At 39.5% G+C, this 20923-nt stretch overlaps 1 protein-coding gene across 3 annotated transcripts; it reads left to right on the plus strand.

The window, feature by feature from the left end:
• The first annotated feature begins 6 nt into the window (after nt 1-6).
• MASTL (microtubule associated serine/threonine kinase like) lies at nt 7-20221 on the plus strand. 3 transcript variants are annotated; one of them, XM_015618106.1, is made up of 12 exons: nt 7-200; nt 3519-3656; nt 5188-5327; nt 6070-6158; nt 7501-7607; nt 7917-8052; nt 8644-8816; nt 10018-11253; nt 11987-12125; nt 15369-15482; nt 15573-15674; nt 17117-20221. In XM_015618106.1, the coding sequence occupies exons 1-12, from the start codon at nt 186-188 to the stop codon at nt 17272-17274; spliced, it is 2547 nt and encodes an 848-aa protein (XP_015473592.1). In that variant the 5' UTR covers nt 7-185; the 3' UTR covers nt 17275-20221. The 3 variants fall into 3 exon arrangements, with proteins under 3 accessions (XP_015473592.1, XP_033367285.1, XP_033367281.1); XM_033511390.1 differs by lacking the exon at nt 7-200 and adding an exon at nt 2639-2830; XM_033511394.1 differs by lacking the exons at nt 7-200; nt 15369-15482; nt 15573-15674; nt 17117-20221 and adding exons at nt 2636-2830; nt 13571-14067.
• Nucleotides 20222-20923: the final 702 nt, after the last annotated feature.

A 20923-nucleotide genomic window follows, 5' to 3' on the forward strand; every position in this document is an offset into this window, starting at 1 on the left:
CGCCCCGAGGCCGAGGAGGAAGAGGGGAGCAGCCGGGGCCGGGGGTGGCCGGGCAGGGCCCCGCGGGGGACCCGCTCTCAGCCGGTGGTGGTGCAGCTGCCAGAGGGGCCTGCCCCTACTCGGTGTCATCGCCTCTGGGTATTGTCCGGAACGCGGGCTCGTTAACCGGCGCGCAGCGCCAATTCATGCACCCAGGCGAGGTATTTCTAATTTTTATTCTAGTTTGCACAAAGTAGGGACATAGGTGGTGATCCACGAAAGGGTGGCTTATCTATCATAAAACTTGACACTATACACTTTAACAACGACATCAACATTTATTGGTTACAAATTACATCAGTCATTTGTTAATTCGACTTCAACCCCGTATTTGTTAGCTATAGATATCGCTTCTCGTGCTAATCAGTCTGTAGGTGCAGTTCTTCCTTCCATTTGAGTCTGGGGTTCGTTTTGGGTAGGTGGTCAATGAGTTGGTGGTCAAGGTCTCCCACTGCCAGAATTACCTTTCCCCAGCTCAGCCCTGACTTTGCTCCTGGTGGCTCTTGTCCAGACAGTCCATTTGTCTTGAGATTGTCTTTGCTTTTCCTTAAAACCAAAGGTGACCCAAGTGTGTTTCTAAAGCAATGGAGGATAGGGAGGTGATTCAAGACAGCACAGTGTCACCAAGGGAAAATCCTCTCCAACCAACCTAGTGGCCTTCTGTGATGGGCTAACTATACCAGTGGATAAGGGAAGGGCTGCAGGTGTCATTTATCTACAGGTCCATAAAGCAAATTTTTGGGGGTTTTATTAGAGTTTTATTTCTTTTGCCTGACCACTGTTCTTTGCTGAAAGTGCTACCCCACACCAATTTACACTGCTCTGGGTGAGCACAGCCCCACTGCTGCCTCCTCTTGCCTTTGTGTACATCTCTCCTGTTTTCAACTAGCACTCTCATGATCAAAGTCATATAGCTCAGCTTGCTGGTTTGGCAGAAAACTCACCCGACAACAGCAAAAAATCCTAAAAGGTGATGAGTGTTTGCCTAGATCCACGCCATGAAGCAGTTTTCCACATAGCTGTACAACAGCTCGTGCTGTCTTGAGGGAAGGGAGAGAAGCTGTTACACTCCCTCCAGTGAGCTCAGGCTGTAGTGGAATACATGTTCCTGATGCACTATCAGTACTGGCATGACCTGAAGTCTGCTCAGGGTGCCAGCACAAGAAGCAACCCCTCCCACTTCTTTCAGCTGGATTTTTCCACAGGCATTGCAGCCAGTGAGACACACCTAAACTAACGTTGCAGAGTTAAATGACAAACACAGCCAAGGATAAATTGCATTTAATACCATTACAAAAAATTTAATTAAAAACATGGTTTCTGCATGTTCTCATTAAATTGTACATATTGCTATGATCTGTGGGATAGCAGTAGCAGCTCTCCTTCACAAGTAACAAGCAAGGCCTCCCCGAGTAGGGTCAGATTTTAAGTGATGTATTTTGAAGCAAAACAAGGGCCTAATGATTAATCTGCTGTGTGAAAGGAGACCCACTGTTGTGCACTGAACCTCTGCAGCGATAGCTCTTTACTGATGCACAGACTGCAACAGAACAATTATGATCATTGTGAATGAAACAGGAACAGCAATGTATATGTGAAACCAACATAAAAGCAGTAAGGCAAGGGTTAAAAAAGTGACCTAGAACACAGCTGAGAGCAGTAAAGCTGGTAAACACTGAGGGCTGTGCAGTGTACACAGAAGGCCTGTGCTCTGGGAACAGGATGGCAGCTAGGTCAGAGTACCCTGTGAACGCCATCCCTGCCCCTGCTGTCACAAGAGGGAGGCTGAATGTAGCCATGGAGATACCCAAAATAAGGAAACAAATTGCGGAACAACGTTGCCTAAGATAAACAGCAGATGAAGTAACCAAGAATTGGTGGAATGCAACCTATTACATTAGTTTAACTGCTGATCAGTATAGACCCGCCCAGGGAGCAGTCATCACTAGCCCAAAGTGAGAGGTGAAAGGTAGTAATGAGATCTGGACAGGGAATGTTCTCTGGCAAAAAGCCCTCCTGACCCTGCCGTTTGCACGCAGATCTTGGAGCTATCAAGTGTGAGAAAATTACAGGAAAATAGAATATCCTTGAGTTGGAAGTGACCATCAGGACCATCGAGTGCCTGCAAAGGACACCACAACAATCACACCATGTGCCCGAGTGTTGTCCGAATGTATTTTGAACTTAGATGTGAGTGAAGCATATGAGAAAATCATAATGTGGACACAAGGTCGTTGCTTCTTTCTAAGCAAATTTTATCTTCCAGTTCCGTGATGTCTCACACCAAGCTCTGTTCAATTCCTGCATCTTCAAGCCTCCCATGGGAATGGGGGGACAGTACCTGCTCATAGCAAGCTACAACCTAGAGCCAAGCAGCGATCAGCCGGCTCGGAGGTGCGGTGCTTTGTCACGGGCACGTTCTGAGGGCAGCACAGGACAGGAGCGGGCGCTATTCCCTATTCCCGGCCAGCGGCGCCATGGCCGGCGCTTCCCGCCGCCGCCGCGCGGGGTCTCGCGAGAGCTCGCGCTGCCGTTGGTGAAGACGCGAGCGGGGCGGGGCTGCTTTGAATCGCGGCGGGCCCGGGGCGGGCGCGTCATGGCACCCGAGCGGCCCGGGGGGGAGCGGGGCGATGCTGCCGGCCCCAGCGCCGCCACAGCCGCCGGCCCGACGCGCGTCGAGGTCCCCCGGCCCCCCTCCATCGAGGAGTTCACCATCGTGAAGCCCATCAGCCGCGGTGCCTTCGGGAAGGTGTACCTGGGCCGCAAGGCGGGCCGGCTCTATGCCGTGAAGGTGAGCCGTCGCCGGGGTCGCGGCGCTGCCGCCTCCGCTGCCGAGCAGCGGGAAAGGGGAGTCCCGAGGGGACGGAGACGCGGGGCCCCGGTATAAGCCCTGGGCCGGGGGAGCGGCCGCTGCTCGGGCACAGCCGGTGCCCTGGGACGCGCTGTCCGCACGGCCGTGCCCTGCTCGCAGCTCGCTGGGGTCCTGGAGGGTTCGGTCCGGGGACCTCTGATACGACAGCTGCTTTTATAAGTCCTTTAAATAAGGGGAAATAACAAAATACCTGACCAATGGCCGCAGGGCTGTTGGCTTCTCGTTTGTAAACAGCTGCTGTAACTGAGCCCCCTCGGCTGCTGCACCTGCCGGGGGGCTAAAGCACCGCCTCTGAGAGACAAGACGGGAATGAATTATAGCAAACGTTCTTGCTGAGTGTTAAAAAAAAAACCAAAACAATTGCGTTTTCTATGTTGTTACACAAAGGACTAAAATCTAAGCTTGTCGTTAGTAATAACTTTACCGACTATTTGTGCAAACTTGACTTTGTCATTTAAAGGATTATAACAAGCCACGTAGTACACAAAGAAACATAAGAGCAGTCATGCAAAACAGGTGTTGCTCTGCAAAGCTATATGTCTCTACACGGTTTTATTATGAGCATTTTGAGGTTAAATAATTTTTTGTGCTCTGTTTTGTTTTTCAGGTGATGAAAAAAGCAGACATGATTAACAAAAATATGGTTCACCAGGTGCAGGCAGAGAGGGATGCATTGGCTCTCAGTAAAAGTCCGTTCATTGTGCACTTATACTACTCACTCCAGTCAGCAAACAACATCTATTTAGTGAGTAAAAAAATGGCTGTGGCGTTTTATGGCAGTCATGGAAATTGAATGTGAACTGTAGTGATATCTCAAAACATTTTTTCCGTGGTATTCCTGAGTCACTTTTGCATCTTTCTCAAAATGTTTGAACAAGTAAAATATTTCTCTTCTTCTGGTGTCTTTGGACTCTTTCCACCCATGTTCCCTTCTGTTACAGGAGAAGCTTTTCTAATATCTACTCTGTCTTAGAAAGATGTAGCAATCTTAGGGAAAACAAGAAATCATTCTATTCAAGCAGAAGCCAAGTGACTGGAAGATATCCATGGCTCACTTAAAGGAAATCTATTTTACTTATTGCTGGTGCTCCAGTTTTGTTATGGTTGTTGGCCTGCATGACAAGATGATAACTGAGTGGCAAAACTAAATGCTGGTCCACATGGAGCACTGTGGAGCACAGCAGGACTTGTGTATGTGTTTATATACTGTCTCCACATAAGGATTCACACTGTCTGCAAAGGGTCTGGCACAATTTGTGTGGATTGCTGTAAGCACACACAGGGAACAGCTTGATGAAACAAACAAGGTTGCTATGTACTCCTACAATGCATTCTGCATGTAAACAAAGGCTTCTTTTTTTGGAATCTCTGCACTGCTATGTGGAGTATAAGACTTTGGGGTGAAGGATTTGTAAAGGAGATGCTAGAATTATGTGTGAGTGTATATATTTGTTTATATGCAGAAGAATATTATGTTTTGGCATGTAAGTACTGGTGAGATTTCCTGACCAAAACACCATAAATGCATTCTTGAAATCAAAGAGTGATTTCAGAAGCCCTGCTGACTTCTGTTTTATTTTAAATATGACGTGGGCCATCATAATGTGTCTGCATAATGGTTTATTGGGTGTGTATAATTTTTTTCACTCTTTTTCATATGTCTTAAATGCATAAAAAATTAATAACTCTCACTGTTTGCATTTTTGATAGTTTGTACTTAATTCACAAAGCTTGGGTCTGAATTTAATATTGTGTATAAATGATTGCAAGATAAAGAATTGAGATACTTTGATTTGTATGGATCAGGTGGTCTTTGGCTTCAGGCCATGAGTTTCACAGGGATGCTTGGCACTTCATTTTCTATACTATAGAAATATACAATATTAAGCTAAATATAGATTAATATATGAATATAAATATATGTTAAAATGCATAATATTCAATATAGAAATACATCACACTTATAGAAAATTTTCTACAGTTGACTCTCAAAAGCTATAGTCAACTTTCTAATTAGCTTCTAAAAGTAATCTAGGCAAATAAAATAAGCAAATGGTCTACATTAAATATAATGAAAATGTTTCATGTCTGCTGTTACATGGAGCTTTAATTATTTTATCCAAGTGAAAAGTATTGTGTGGGAAATGAGGTTTTGCACAAAGGTACTTCTATCTGCTTCTGCTCCTTTAAATAATTTTTTTCTAGGGGTAAAAGTTATTTTGTATTTTACTTGCAATTTTGAATTGTGTTTTAAATTTAAAATACTTGAATGGCAGGTGATGGAGTACCTTATTGGTGGAGATGTCAAATCTCTTCTCCATATTTATGGATATTTTGATGAAGAAATGGCTGTTAAATATATTTCGGAAGCAGCGTTGGCTCTTGACTATCTTCATAGACATGGAATAATCCACAGGTGAATTTTTCTTTTCTTACAAATAAGTATTGATAGTTTGGGTTTTTTATTTTTTCACTCTAACACATAACCCTCACCATTTCATTGTGGCAGCTGCCACAGGCATTTCATTTGCTGGAGCTCCTGGAAGCTCTTTGTTCACATGTGCACTGTGGCAATGTCACAAAACAATGGCTAAAATCAAATCTGTCTGTGTGTGCTGAGCACACAAACTCACACTGCTTTCCCCTGCCAGCTCTTTCCCAGTCCAGTGCTGTATTAGCAGCTGTGATGGTTCAGGAACCCTCTGGGAACTGCACACATGGACCCATAGGGCAAAGGGACAATGAGTGCCCTGATGTTCCCCCATAGTGAGAGTTCTTTTTGCACTCAGCAGTGCTGCAGAGAGCACACATGAAAACTCACTAGAGGTTTGCTTGTCACCTCTAGGAGCTGCACATTAGTGAATGTTATGATGGTAGTACTTTTGAAGGATGCTTGTTGAGCCTGCTGAAGCTCAAATTATGCAACTCTTGACATACATGCTGCTTTTTACAAAGCCTGACATGTTTGTGCCATATTTAATGCTAAATATATTTAGTTCTTTTAGTATGTTCCTCAAATTGGAATCTTCTGCTGGCTAAGAGATGTTACTGTTAAACAGCTCTAACCAATGTTTTGTATTGAGTGTTTCTGGTCAGTTAACTTTCTTCATGTTGTTCAGTGCTCTTTTTGCTGACTTCAGCTATATTAATATTTTCAGGGATTTGAAGCCAGACAATATGCTTATTTCTAATCAGGGACATATAAAGTTGACAGACTTTGGACTTTCCAGAGTTACTCTGAATAGAGGTAAGAGTTGTTTCTATCCTTTTGTTTGTATTAAAATGTATTTTTGCATCACATTTTCATATTCTTGAATATTTCACATTCCTGTAAAGGGCACCTTTTAGTTAAATAAGTGCAAAAGTTGCAGTGATACCTGGTTTCTGATAGGTAAGTACTGATTAGCTACACCCTAGTAAGGGGACTGCTCTTTGCATTACACTTCAGAAGGTAAAATATTTATTCTTTGGGACTATGAATATGATGGTTGTATGAAATATGATCTGGAGCCCTTTATTTGGAGGGATATGGATTTCCAAGTTTTCTGAAGTCTTCTAGGAGATTTCAAAGGGTGAATGAATAATTCTGACTTGTTCCTGTTTCTATGACTACTTCTACCCTTCAGTTTATGTATCTCAGTCCTATGTAAATTAATTTCCAATAAATTAACTGGAACATTCCAGACATTAATTTGAGGGATAAGGGAAAGTGCTAAGTCCTTAACAGAGGGTTAGATCAGTGCTTTGGCATGTGAATGTTCTCTTTTCAAGGAGAAACCATAGCTGAATAGCCTTGACTGTCTGGCACAAGCTGCAGATATTAGGGTGAATAGCCAATTTCTGACCTGGTTTGTACCTCCTTAGCCAGATCATCCAAACTTATTCTGCACAGCACCAGTTCAGGTTTTTTGAGACAGCTGCTGGAGAGTACATCTTTTTATACAGTTGAAGGAATGTAGAAATTCAGAGTTGTCTATGGAGTCTGATTCATGCTTTTAAGAATATAAAGGAAAATTGTAGGTTTTCTGTATTTTTTATGATGTACTGCTTTAACTGATGTTCTAATGGGACAGATTATTGTGTCTAGTTGAATGTTATACGTAAGCTTTAAAACTACTTACTGCTAGTGAGCAAAAAAAATGTACCTATGGTTGTAATTTCACCTATTAAAAATTCTTGTGTAGCTTTTTTGAGATTTTTTTTTTGAGAGATGGCACGTTTGGAATCGAATTTAGTATCCTGTCCACAAGCCATAAGATGGAACTGCTGCCTAAAAACCAAAGCTGATATCAAATTAGAAAATGTAGTGCTTTTAGCCTAGTATGTTGGAAAAGGAATTTGACTTCTACAACTTTTGTACATATGAATGTATGGATGTACGAGAAAAAACACCTTGTGTTAAATAAGAATGTACAGGTAAGTCTTCAATTGGTCTTCGTGGCTTCATTTGTATGTTGAGTACGTGGCTAAATTTTTTCTTTCCTTTTCTTCCTTTTCATGAAACTTAAGTAAATGTCTCCAACTTTGCCTTTGTTTAATATCAAAATGAAAACCTGACCTAATTTATTTTGGTTTTTTTTCTTCTGTAGAGATAAATATGATAGATATCCTTACTACCCCATCAATGGCAAAGCCAAAACAGGACTACTCACGTACTCCAGGACAGTTGTTGTCTCTTATCAGTTCTCTGGGCTTTGTAAGTAATTTTCACTGTCTTTGAAGTAGTTAATCCTTTTAGTTTATTTTCTATCTTAAATTCAATAGTTGGCATGATAAGGCTATTCTTGCATCTCTTCTCCCAGCTCGTAGAGTGATTTATGGTATGTTTAGATGACTTTGACATTCTGATGTGATTACCTTGGACTGTATTTTGAATTGCTGACCTTTTGCATGGCCAAACCCATGCAAACATCATAAAGAATGGGTGAAGTTACTCTCTCAGTCCTGGACTGACAATTTGTTAAGACTCTATTAACTTTTAACTATGCTTCTTTCTGCTTGTTAGCATACTCCCCCTGTAGGAATGAAAGTGCCAGGGCAAAAATCAAGTCCATCATCTGACAGTCTGCATGGAGTGGTTTCTCCTGTCCCTATGGCCCAAAAGGAAAATACCCCTCTTTCAACCAAATTATTCAAAACACGTGAGTATACCAGGCCTTCTGCTGAGGAATACTCTGGCTGTAAGGTTCTGATATTTTAATTTTATATCAATAGTTTGGACCCACTTCATAAAAGGTGTGATCCTATTGGTGCCTTGCTTTCCACCATTCTTCCAGTGCTTTACATCTGGCATGCTCTCACCTACTCTACTTATGTCATCTTCTGAGTGGTTTTGTTTGATTGGCTTTTTTCAAATCATGACCCCTGAATTCAAAATCACCCTTTAACATTTTATGGAAATAGTGTCAGGTCTTGACATACTTTCACTGAAAATTGTTGAATATAGCAATGTATGTCTTCATTTAAATTGTCTTATCTTTCTGCTTTCTCATTTCTCACCTGAAACGAGAAAGAAGGCAACTATGCTGCTAATGTTTGTACTGCTTTTACATTCTTTGCAAGTTCCTAATTAAAAAAATGCTTGAATCAACTATGCAGGAAAGATGACAAGACAAATTGTTGTCATGCATAACTTTCCTTAGCTTCCTTTGATGTGAAAGCTTAGCATAGTGTGAAGTCAGTCAGTACATGTTACCTGTTTGTATCAACATTTGAATTTTTTTTCTCTTAAGATCTGGATAATTCTCAATTAACACCTGTGATGCCAGCGAGGAGTTTAACTCCTACTCTGCTTCAGTCAAGAAACAGGTTTGGTACCTCCAGCCTCAGTAGTCAGTCTCACACAAACCTGTCCAGTGTGGAATCAGAAAACTGTAGCAGCCCCAGATGGGGGAAAGATGTAGAGGTCAGGACCGTTTCATCTTCCCACTCTAAATTAAAATTAGTTTGTACTTGTGTATAGAGTGTTGCAAATATCTTCTACTTGCTTACTTGCCTCAGTTATTTCAAGTGTTGAGAAGCTTTCCTGCAGTAGAAGGAGCAGGGCCCGTAATTTGTGTTGAGTAGGATTTTGGATCAAACCAATATAACCTTTTTCTTCAAACTAATTTTAGTCCTGTGTAATATAACAGGAGAAGCAAATCCTATTCAGCCTGCAGCAAAGGACTGAAAGAGAAGGCTTCACTGACTGTCACTGTTTTAGCCCTGTGCTGCACAAGGTGGGCACTGCTGGGAGCAGTGTTTTTTTGGAAGCTGACCTTAGCCCTATAGCTTTTTTAGCTCAGCATTGTGGGTGAAAGAATTTCTTTAAAAGACAGAACTTGGGAAAAAATAAAATCCACTTCAAGCTTCTACTAGCTATTAAACTGAAAAGTTTAAGGCTTTTATTACTGAAGTGTTTTGTATCAACTAACCTAACACAAATAATCACATTTGATAATATTTTATCCTAAAATATTTTATCCTATTTTAATGTGTTAATGAAATTCTGCACAAACACAAAGCTAAAAAATAAATGCTGCTACGATATGTAGTTCCTTGCCATGATTCCTGTTTAGAGCATAGAGAACAACTTACATTTAAAACAATTTATTGTTCTGTATCTATCTGTTCCTTAGGCCTTGGTTTCAGTATTGCGTTATCAAAACATTAGTAATATCAGATTTTCCTTTTGTCTCCTCTGATTATAGTACCACAGGGTACTATAATGGGGTTCTTTCCTTTGGACTTTCTTGGAAACCGAAAACTTCTTAAAAACTTAAAAATTCCTAAAATAAAAAATTCTTAAAATAAAATCACAAATACAGCTTCTTGCTCTATTTTTTAATCCTTTGATGTTTAAAAATATGAGATTTTGTATTGTATTCTAGCAAGCTTATTTTATGTTCTTAAAAAAAGTCAAATTACCAAGTTATCCTTAATTTGATCTTGATTTTTTTTGTATTTTGGAGTATGATTTTTCACTAGCAGTAGTTAGAAAGAGTAACACTTTAAAAACTGCATTTCATTATGGAGGTTGTAATAAAGTATTTAAAAATAAATGTTTCTATACTGTTGTAATCATATTTTTTTTTTGATACTCAAAACCTAATGTGCTTTTTTTGCAGCAAAGTGAAGATGAACCTCGATCTGCAACATGCAAAACCAGTACCAGTGGGTCAGCTCTCCTTTCAAATATTACGTTGCCAAATAGCAAAGGTACTGAAGTTTTAAAGAAAGAAGAACTTGAGTCTGCCATTTCTCCCATTGCCAGCAATGATTCTGGCAGTAGGGAGAAGTTGGAAAGTGGGCATTTGAGTATAACAGATACTCCTGTGAGCACTCTGGATGTGAAAGGTGTAGTAAGAAAGTGTATTTCTGAAAATAAGATTTGGAAAGAAAAAGTCTGTGTAAATAAAAGAGACATGACTTACGAAACATCACAGACTTCCAGACTACGACAGTCACTTTCAAGGCAGAATGAGCCTGTCAAAGAAGAAGAAATGTTTGAAAAGCCAGGTGTAAAAAGAAGCTTTGAATCAGTTGACACTAGTCCTTGTCAGGAACTTAACTATGTTAAAAAAAGCAATGCAGAATATAAACGTGGCTGTCAGATCTCAGAATTTCCAACAAACAAAGGGACAGGTTTGACAACAGAAATTCAATCCTTAATGCTTTGTAATGACAGATGCCTATCTGACACCTGCAAAAGCAAGGAAGAAGTTGGGAGTTTTATTAGTAACCAAGAAACAGTAGAAAGATCGCTTACTCCAACTGTAGCTAAAAATCTTATGTGTGATCTGGATGCAGACTGTGGAAAGGATGATGAAAAGGAGTACCTGAACTCAAGTTTTTTAGGCACTGATGATGAAAAACGTTTAGGTGTCTTCAGTGCAGATTCTGACTTACTTCCTGAAGTGTCTGTTACAGAAAGCCATCTAGAAAAACAGCTTTTAGATTTGGACAGAAGTGTTAAAGACCTCTCCTTTGAGGAACCAAAATCTGAAGGTGTGCTAATAACATCACCAGAGTCCCAAGGTGTCTCACAGAATGGAGAGGAGGCACATACAGTCCAGGACTGCAAGCCATTACATCAGAAAAAGGATAATGACCAGAAACACATGGAAGAAACTTACCTTGACACAGTATCTTCTCCTTCAGAAAAGATGATGGAAGCACTGAGTCTCTTAAAAAAAAATGCTGTTGTTTTTCGGAGTTATAATAGTCCAATCAATGTATCCAATATATCTGAGCCATGCAGCATGACTTCCTTAGATATAACGGATCTTTCACCTGCTTGCAGTGGCTCTTACCCAACAGCTATCACTCCATTACAGAAAGGAAGACCATATCACATCTATCAGGTACGTAAGGAGACTTTGATAGATAGAGACTTCGTGCATGCATTGGACATTAGGGACCTGAAATTATTTCAGTGGTAAATTTAGGAAAAACTCAAGTAAGTTGAGATAGTCTGTCAAAATGATCTTTGTTGGCAGAGTTTCCTTTCTGCACTTGTGTGGCCAAAATTACAATTTCTGTAAGAATTTAGCAGTAGCTTTATGTTCATTGTTTTCCTTTTGGCTCAACATGCATTGACTGCCCATCTCTGAGAAATCTTTGCTGTTACAGTGAACTGATTTTAAAATCCTGTGCTATTTTGTCTCATTCTGCTCCTAGTGCAGTTACTATCCTGCCAAATAATCCACCAAAACGGTCTATGAGTGCTCTTCAGCTGCTGGTAACTGCCACTGTACCTGCTACTTGCTTTTTTTTAATCCTGGTAAAAGTGATGGTGTAATGTATTCTGTCAAGTGTCAGTTACAAGTCTATTACAGAGACATAAACTGTGATAGCTGATGGATGTGACACTGGAGGAAGAACTTAGGGAAAAATTTCTCAAAGAGTAGACATCTTTGTGCTTCAAGACTGTTGAGATAAAGCAATGGAAGCACATTTCACATGTGCTTTTCAGGGACTGTTTTGTGACTTGTTCTTGACTTGAACTTAAGTATCAGTATCCATGACTAAACGTGGAGATGGGAGTTTCTGAGCTGGTTTTATTTGACATCTGAAATCCTTGTCTCATCTTTTCAGACCCCTCATCGAGGGGATGCTGGCACACCGTACAGAACTCCAAAGAGTGTTCGAAGAGGAGCTGCTCCCGTAGAAGGTGAACGTATCCTGGGGACTCCAGACTACCTGGCACCTGAGCTGCTTTTGACACAGCCTCATGGTAAGACAAACCAGCCATCTGCCAGTACCTGAAAAGTGACGTCTTTACATTTTTAAATATCTGTAGAACTGTAAACCCTTCAAGCAATAAGATTGGGAATTCTTCAAAAATAGCTAGTGCTAAGCTTTTGTCATCATGGATGGCTGTGTTTACTTCAGCTGCTCCTTCTATTCATTTGCTGCTTTCTCATAACCACAAGTTTTGGCTGTCCATCAGTCTTGCTTGCCAGTCAGCATTGGAAACTGCTTTGGCAGCCTGAGACTTGTATGTTGCTTAGGAGTAGCAACTTGGTCATCCTGAGTGCCTCTAAAGATTCTTTGGGAAAGGGGGAATTTAGTGAAATTTTAGACTAAAAGGCTTAAGCCTCCAATTATTTTTAGAATGTCTTCTGTGTTTATTGATATTAAAGTGTTATGTGAAACCAGACAATTTTATGAAGTTGCCTTAAAATAATTTATTGAGTTGAGTGAACTTGTGAAACACTTCAGATATCTGACAGGATTTTCTGTATAAGGGTGCAGTAATAGTCGACAAATTTTTGGAGGTTGGTTTTTTGGGTTTGTTTCTTTTCAAAATACTATACTAAAATATCACAACTTTGAAGACTAATTTTGTCTCGGATTCTGAGATCTGCTGAGATTAACAAAAAGTATGAAATAGTTTTCTGCTAACTTGCAAGAAGCATTAACAAAAATTAAATGCCATGTATCAATCTCTAGTACAGTTATTGATGCTTAATTGCATTTTATTTCCATCTCAAAAGCATGCTACTATTTTGTAGAGCTGCAAGTCTTGGGAAACTTACATGAGAGAGAGACCTTAATTGAGAGGTAGTGATTACTGTCCTGTGGAACAAAAAAATTCTGCTAATATAAATTAACTAAAACCCTATGAAGAGATTTAACAATTTAATGGTAAAAACTGAAAATACTAAATGTATGTAGTTGTTGTTTTGCACTTCCATTTAGGATTCCTGGTTATCTGGCAGATGTTAAAACTGAATAATATTTTGTAAATGTAATTCGTGCTAATTAGACATTGTGAAATTTGGTCACAAGGTGATTTCTTTGTGGTTACTGAGTTTTCAGGACTTCAGTGAAAAATTGTAGAGTCTGGAGTTTGTGTCAGGAAATTACAAATCTTACAATACCTTCAGCAAAGCAAGGGTTTTGGGAACTTCAAAATTTTCCCCAATGAATTTTTTGTGTGTTGAGCTCCTTGTAAATGTAGTTAATCCTAAATTAATCATATTACAAAACTATTTTATTTTTGTTTCAAACTTAGATTTAACATTGCCATCTTTCTTTTTTGTGGAATACTACCTTAGAAAAAAAAATTCATTCCCATGCCTTCTGAGAATCATACTTGATATTCAGTGTTTGTATTTGTTTGGTTTTTTTGACAATAATTGTAATATTTTTACTTCATTGTCTTTTCATATGCAGGGACTGTGATCTCTGGTGAGTTTTCTATATTCTGTGCAGGAGTGAAGTGTCCAGCATAAGTGAACAGTCAAAGTATAACCAGATCACAGTTTCTGAGAACATTGTTTGGGTGAACAGTGTTTCTTTATAGAAAGACATGTCCAATATGCCTCCACATAAAAAAAGTGTGATGCTCATAAAATCAGGAAACGTCATATCAGTGTGACTAAGCTATAAGAAATCACACATGTAAACATGTACTTCAGAAGGAAAATCAGTATTCTTAAATTGTGTATCAGGAGGTAAAGCCAGAGATACTTTTTCTCATTGCTGCCTTTCACTTCATTTCACTTTATTGCACTCAATCTGATTTACTTTGCCTGTGGGTGAAGGAGGTTCAGATGCTCAAGACCTGGTGTTACTGCTTCTTACTTCAAATCACAGAATCATAGAACATCCCAAGTTGGAAGGGACTACAAGGACTATTGAGTCCAACTCCTCTCCTGGCACAGGACAGCCCCAAGAGTCACACCATGTGCCTGAGAGAGTTGTCCAAATGCTTTCCTTGCCAGGCTTGGTGCTGTGACCACTTCCCTGGGGAGCCTGTTTTAGTGCCCAGCCACCCTCTGGGTGAAAAAGCTTTTAATATGCCACCTAAACCTCCTGTGGCACAGCTTCATGCTGTCCCTGGGTCCTGTTTCACAGGGATGTGGTAGGAGTTAATCTAATTTTAGTTAAACTTTGTGTGGAAAAAATTGCTGCTGAAACCTTGTTATGACATTGCTCAGGTTGTGATCTTATTAGACTTTGACTGGAGCTGGGAGTATTTTACTGAACATCAGGCACTCTAACAACAGTGGATATGAACTCACTGCTTTGATGTGCTTAGCTTGGTGGGGCACTCTTACTGCTGTTAGGAGTTGCTGAAAGTGCTTTAGATTACTGGTTAAACACTTTGGGTTTTAGCATTTCTAAACTTAACAGTCTTTGTGGAATGGCTCAAAACATTCATTTGCTTGGAAGCATCTTACGTTCTTTTATATGCCAAAAAAACAAGAACAATTAGATTTCTTATCTTTTGAAGTTGTTGTTTTTTTTTTTAACAGCAATCGTGGCATCTTTTCTTTATACAGTAGAGTGGGCATGTCTTGAAGATGCAGAAAGCTTAGAATGCATGCAGTGGTGTCTGGGATTGCTTTGCCTGCTGGTTTCTATGTAGATTAACAGGAGAGATTGGCAAAAAGACAAAACCCTGGAATGTGGAAAACTAGAACTATTGAATAACAAAGCAGATAACTAGCTACACATTGCCCCAATCAATTCAGTGTAGTGGAAGGCAATTCCAGCTTCATGTGCGCTGGCTCATTTATGCAAGCTGTCTTCATGATGTTCACCATAACAAAAATAAAGTTCAGTAGTCTAAAGTTCTGGAGACTTTTAAAATAACTGAGAGAAGGGCACAGGTGGCAACATGGAGCACTCATCCAGGCTCTAGTCATGAGGCATCTATTTCTTATCACAAGACAATCTCTTGGAGAAGTCAGCTCCTGGGCTCTCTGTGATGGGAGTTGATAATTAGATTGTTACTAAGAGCCCCCTTGGTTTTATCAGTAAACCCCAGTGTTACCTATAATGAATTAAGGAGCAAAATGGCTTTAAAAAATATTTATTTTCAATCTGCATGAATATTAAATACAACTTGTCTCATCATAATTTTCCAGAAACTTGCAGAATTTAAACACTCTTCAGTTTTTGCTAATTTTTAAATCTTTGCAAGTATCATTTATGTAGGTGTAATGATGCTGATTTGTTTTGCCAGGTTCTGCTGTAGACTGGTGGGCCCTTGGAGTTTGTCTGTTTGAGTTTCTAACCGGAATTCCACCTTTTAATGATGAAACACCAACACAGGTCTTCCAAAATATTTTGAAAAGAGGTAATCTGTTTCAATAATCAGGGTAAGTATATATTTCCAGTATTTCTTTTATAGTCTGAGTTACCAACTTAATTGTTTCTTTGTCTGTAGATATTCCCTGGCCTGAGGGTGAAGAAAAGCTGTCTGAAAATGCCCAGAATGCAATAGGTATTCTTCTAACAATTGACACTACTAAGAGAGCTGGACTGAAGGGTTAGTATTAAAATAGTTCTTTGCAACTAATTCCAGATTTTTAAGTGGTGATCTCCTCCTCCTGAAACTTAGAGTAATAAACTTCAATACCTCACTAGGTTCCATGTATAGTACTGCAGCACTTAAGAAGTTGTGGTATTTTCTGTATTTCTTGTGGGATTTTTCCTTTCTGAACAAGGTAATTCTGAGGCTGGGTTGTTTTGTTGGTTCTTAGTTTTTTAATTGAACTTCCATTTTGCTTTACTGATGTTCTGCTACGCATTTTTAGTGTTTGACATCTGATGTGCCAAAGTTCTCTCTTATCTAATGGGTATTTGGAATTTTTAACCTACATGACATTGGGAACCTTGATTATAGGATGATAGTTTGGGAGAGAAGCCTTCTACAACAAGCAGTTAATTTAGAGAGAGCAGCTTTTTCTTTCAGCCTGTCTTTGCTGAATGCATAGGAGAATACAAAATTGGACAATATGTACTGAATAAAGTCTACTCTTTTTTTTCCCTTTTAGAGGGGCTTAAACATTTGCTATTGTTAACAATGACTATGTTTTATTAAAAATGGTTGATAATGGAAAGAAATTTAGAGTGAGATATTTCAGAAATAGAGAAAGAAATCTTATGAGAACTGCTCAACAAATCACTGGAGAAGGAAATTACTGTGGAAATTCTTACACATAAAGAGACTAAATGCTAGAAACTGAAATAAAGCTAAATTAAAATAGAGAAGTCACAAGATTATGAATGAAGATTATTATGTCAACAGAAAATCCTATGGGTTTGATATTTCCCAAAAAGCCATTTGAAATTGTTTGTTAAACACAAGTTATTGTCTTTATTTCTGGATTTTAGAGTGAAATCTAATTGCCTGTCAAGGGCAGAATTTTAAAATAGATGACATAATGGTTTCTTCCTATCTGCTTCTTCAAAATTCATTTTTTGTTAAGACTTACAACTGTATCTGGCCTCTTTGTCCAGTTTATAGTCTGCTGAAGTGAAGTTGGATGAGTAGTTTTCATTAAGTTTTTCTTCTTGTATCTAAGTTTCCTTCACCATCATCTTCCCTCCCCTCTCCAAAATTTGTGCTATCCCTTTTGTTGCTACAGGATGAAGCCTCTTGTACTGGGAGATCCCAGTTATGTTGTAGCACTGTGCTTCTCTAAATTCAATCTTTCTGGGTAAGAGCAGCTTTAAAGCTGCTTTTGGCTCAGTGGAACTGCGTGGAACAGGTTCCCTGGATGGGGGTGGCAGCTATTCATCCTGCCACAACAGTTTGATCCTACTAATGTTGGGGGTAATCAAAGCCCAATTTCAGTTTGCACTTTCATGAACTTCTAAAAAAGGAACATAGAGCAAATCTACTGTCAATTGTAGATGGTGGAACAAAGTGACTGTGGGGCTTGGACATAAGGAAGTTGATAATGCTTATGTGAACTTCTGTTTCAGAACTGAAGCATCACCCACTCTTTCACGGGGTGGACTGGGATAATCTCCAGAATCAAACCATGCCATTTATACCTCAGCCGGATGATGAGACTGACACCTCTTACTTTGAAGCTAGAAACAATGCTCAGCACCTGACTGTGTCTGGATTTAGCTTATAGCATCAAGATAAGTGAACATTCTCCATAGTTTTGCACACTTACAGATTGTCTTGTAACCCTGGTTTGATCTTGACTAAGTTTCTTTGCTGAATTTAGTGTGTTTCAAGTTACCAGTCTATTTTTATTATGGGTTCCTTTATGCTAAAGTGAAACTACTGTATGAAACTGGTATCAAGTGCCTTTGTGCTACTTTTTATCTCACTGCACCTTACTAAGAGGCCAGAGCATTGCATTTCTTGGAGCTAATAACTCTCGGGGCTTTTTAATAGCAATGAATTATTCCATTTAGGAAGTGTGGAGTTATTTCCCAGCTAAACATAATGGGAAAAGGATATAAAGGAATTGTAATTGTATCTAATTAATAACTTACATACTGGTGGTTCAGTGTGGCAGCAAGCTGGTTTGAGAGCAGGCCTTTCTGACCATTGTAAATATATATCTACTGTGTAAAACTGGTCATTTCTATTCAAGGTGGAAAATTGAAATATTAATGCAGCATTGAAATGTCTTGTCTCCTGTTTGTCTTATTGCCAAGAAGGGATGAGAAGATACAATGGTGTTGTGCTAGAAGTGGCACATGAGATTGGCAGGAGTTCCTCTGGTTATTATCGTGTCTTAGAGAAACGGGACAAGGAGAGGATACTTGGGGCAAGTCTGTTAATGCTCTGCTCACGTTGCTGAGTTGTAACCACTTGGGCTGTAGGAAGCTGGACTGAACATACATTTTAGGAGTTACTAGCTTTATATAGAAAATGGCCAGTGTGTGTGTACACTCACTTGTGTCAGATGAAAAGTGACAGGTGATTTTTTTGTTTTCTAACAAGTACTATTCATACTGAAGCTGACAAATATTAAAGACCATAATATATTGTAGGCTAACAGACTGTTCTGTAAACCCACAGCCAGAGCATAGATTTTGACTAGAATATAAGATAGAAGTGTATATTCTGTATAAACCTGAATTAGGGGGAAGTATATTTAAATTTATCTTTAATTCCAATATAAAACTTGTGTCTTCTGCGTTTTAGAGGTTTATTTGTAGATAATCCTGTTTAAATAATCTTCAGTATTTTTCTTGCATAGGTATCTAACTTAAAGATTTTAATTTTTTAGGTTAATACATGTTAGATAAAGATCATTTGTGCTAGATGGTGTTGTCAGCCAAGGGCCATGTGCCAGAAGCCGAGCATTTTGCCAGTGATTTTTGCCAAGTGCCTTTTGGTTTCATGAAGTGACTCTTCCTGTAGCGGTAGTGAGTTGTCCCTTCATTACCCTGCTTCTTGGAAGACAAGATTTATTGATGGAATTCTGAGCAAATAGTGTCTGCCAGGCTGTCCTCTCAGGTTGCTGAGAAAGGAATGGGAATGGTGAAGAAAAAGGAAGTTTCCTAGAAAGGCCTGAAGAGCTCAGAATGACCAATTCCAGCTCTTGGTGTGATAACTCAAATTTGTGAAACAGAATTTTGGCAAGTTGCAAAGCATACAGTGAATCTCACTCCCTTTGCTAAGGACTGCACTTTCAGAAAACTTCTAAAATTGTTCAGTCTCACTGGAATTGTTACATGATGGAAAACAAATTAAAGCACTACTGAAGCAGTATTCATAGACAACATTCTCTGAAAGTCACGAGAAGTTCTACAGTGGTTTTCATGTTAGAATATATAAACTGGGGTAAGAAGATACCTTAATCACTGGTAGTTTATGCAATTTATTCTTCCATTTCTAGTACTTTAGTTTAAGAAAGCAAGTCTTACAAGAATTAACTATGATTACATGTTGAAGAAATAATATAAACTGAACACAACAGGTTTTTGTCTTCAGTGCTTTACAAATGGTTACACCTGTTCCCATTTGGCAGTATAACACATTCCCATCAAGGCGGAAGAAAATCCTTGCACTGGTATAATCTTTTCTAACCCCTTGTAATAGTTCTTAATCATCTACAAGGGTCAAGTAAGCTTCTATAAAAACGTTATCCTAAAAGAAAATTGTGGGGTTTCTACCAGTTGATTAATGCAGTACAAAAGCATAGAATCTGTAGAACAGTAAATAGGCCAATTGACAAATCTTAATGTTTGATATAAAGTTATCACTACACTGCTGTCCAAAATTTAAATTTCACACAATTAGCCCTGAAAATACTGCAATACCCTGCTCTCTTTATTATCTTGCATTTATCCTGGTCATAGCAAACATGGAATTAAATGTCAGATATTGATTGTTGAGATTTGTGATGTAGTTTTGCTTGTTGTGGGGTGTTTTTGGTTTGTGGGGCTTTTTTGTAAAAAGGTGAATAGTGGCTTTATTGTTCAAGATGGAATTCCTTATCATTCCCATTTGTTTTGTCCCACTTGTTACTTCAACAAGTGAGAGATACTACAGGTAAAAGTTTAAAATGTATAATGTAGTAGCTGGAAGAGATTTAGTGTTTCTTCTCAGTAGCAATGATCTACAAATTTTGGCCTGCAAAAGTTTCTGATCCTTAGAAGCTGTGGAATACCACTTGGCAAGTGCTCCAGCTGTTACACGGGGCTTCCTGAAGGCCTAAACTTTCTTTATGTGCATAGTACATTTAAACTCTGTAGGCTTCCAGGTTATCTTGGGAGACAGTTGATCAGCCATTAGCACAGTCCATCTGAGAACTACTGGAGAGATCAGTGTTGCACTTTGATGCACAGAAGCAGCAATCTTGGACAGTTATTCCCAGCCCTTAGGTGCCTGGAGGCTGAGGTGCTGAAGTGCTGCCATGTGTTGTTGAGCTCAGAGGCTCCAGTTTCAGCATGGTCAGGTTTACCCATGGTTACTCTGGCAATAAAATTCTTTTCATCTCTACTCCATTCTCCAAAAGTTCACTTTGCACTTACTTTAAAATTCATACTTCAAAAAATTACTTTACATTTGTGTAAATATATAAAATAAAATAGTACAGCTGTGCTATTGCTTCTGCATATTGTTTTTCTTTTATTGTGTTACTTTTGCCCAGCTGGGAGTGTGGCAGATTGATTTTTACATGAAGAAACCCTGAGAGTTTCCCACTACCTCAGCAAAGGCAGTGATTTTAAATAAGGAAATACCTAGTTTCAGTGTAGGTGTGTATGCCCTTCAGTTAGTTCTTAACTTGTGAGCCCTGTACCTGTAAGCTTTAGTACCTTTAGTACATTTGTGTACTGAATGGCAGAAGAGCGAAGGCCTGAGCAGGTCTGTAACTCCTGTAAGGTGTGAGTCTCCTCTGCATAACTAGAATGAGACAAGAAAGAATGGTGGCTCCATCTCCTCAGCACTTGCTGTGCTGCCACAGCACCAGAACAAGAAACAGCCCTGAGGATGGAACAGCTGCACCATGCACACACTGAGACCTGGCTCTGCTTCCGTGCTTTCAGCTGAGCAGCTCTGAGGGGTGGAATGTCTAATCTGCTTTGATACAGAGCAAGCTTCTGCCTTTCAGGTGAAGCTTGATTTGCTGCAGGAAACAAGCTTGATGTTTGCTTCAAAAGTGCAGTTTGGGGCTGGGGCTGGCCCTTTCCAGTGCTGTGCAGAACTGATTTGGCTCCCAGCCCTCCTGCAGCGAGCACAGGCTCAGACTCTGTATCCCAGGTCTGAGTTCCACCTGCCTTATGCTACTGCCTCACATCAAAGCTGTATCTCTTTCC

This window comes from Parus major, chromosome 2, assembly GCF_001522545.3.
Source record: "Parus major isolate Abel chromosome 2, Parus_major1.1, whole genome shotgun sequence".
NCBI lineage: Eukaryota > Metazoa > Chordata > Aves > Passeriformes > Paridae > Parus > Parus major.

Excerpts from the sequence above, each read along its gene's own strand:
- MASTL (XM_015618106.1), top strand. Across the intron at positions 12,126-15,368 it reads GCTTTTGACACAGCCTCATG|GTTCTGCTGTAGACTGGTGG; the intron begins GTAAGACAAACC and ends TTGTTTTGCCAG. Across the intron at positions 15,675-17,116 it reads TAAGAGAGCTGGACTGAAGG|AACTGAAGCATCACCCACTC; the intron begins GTTAGTATTAAA and ends CTTCTGTTTCAG.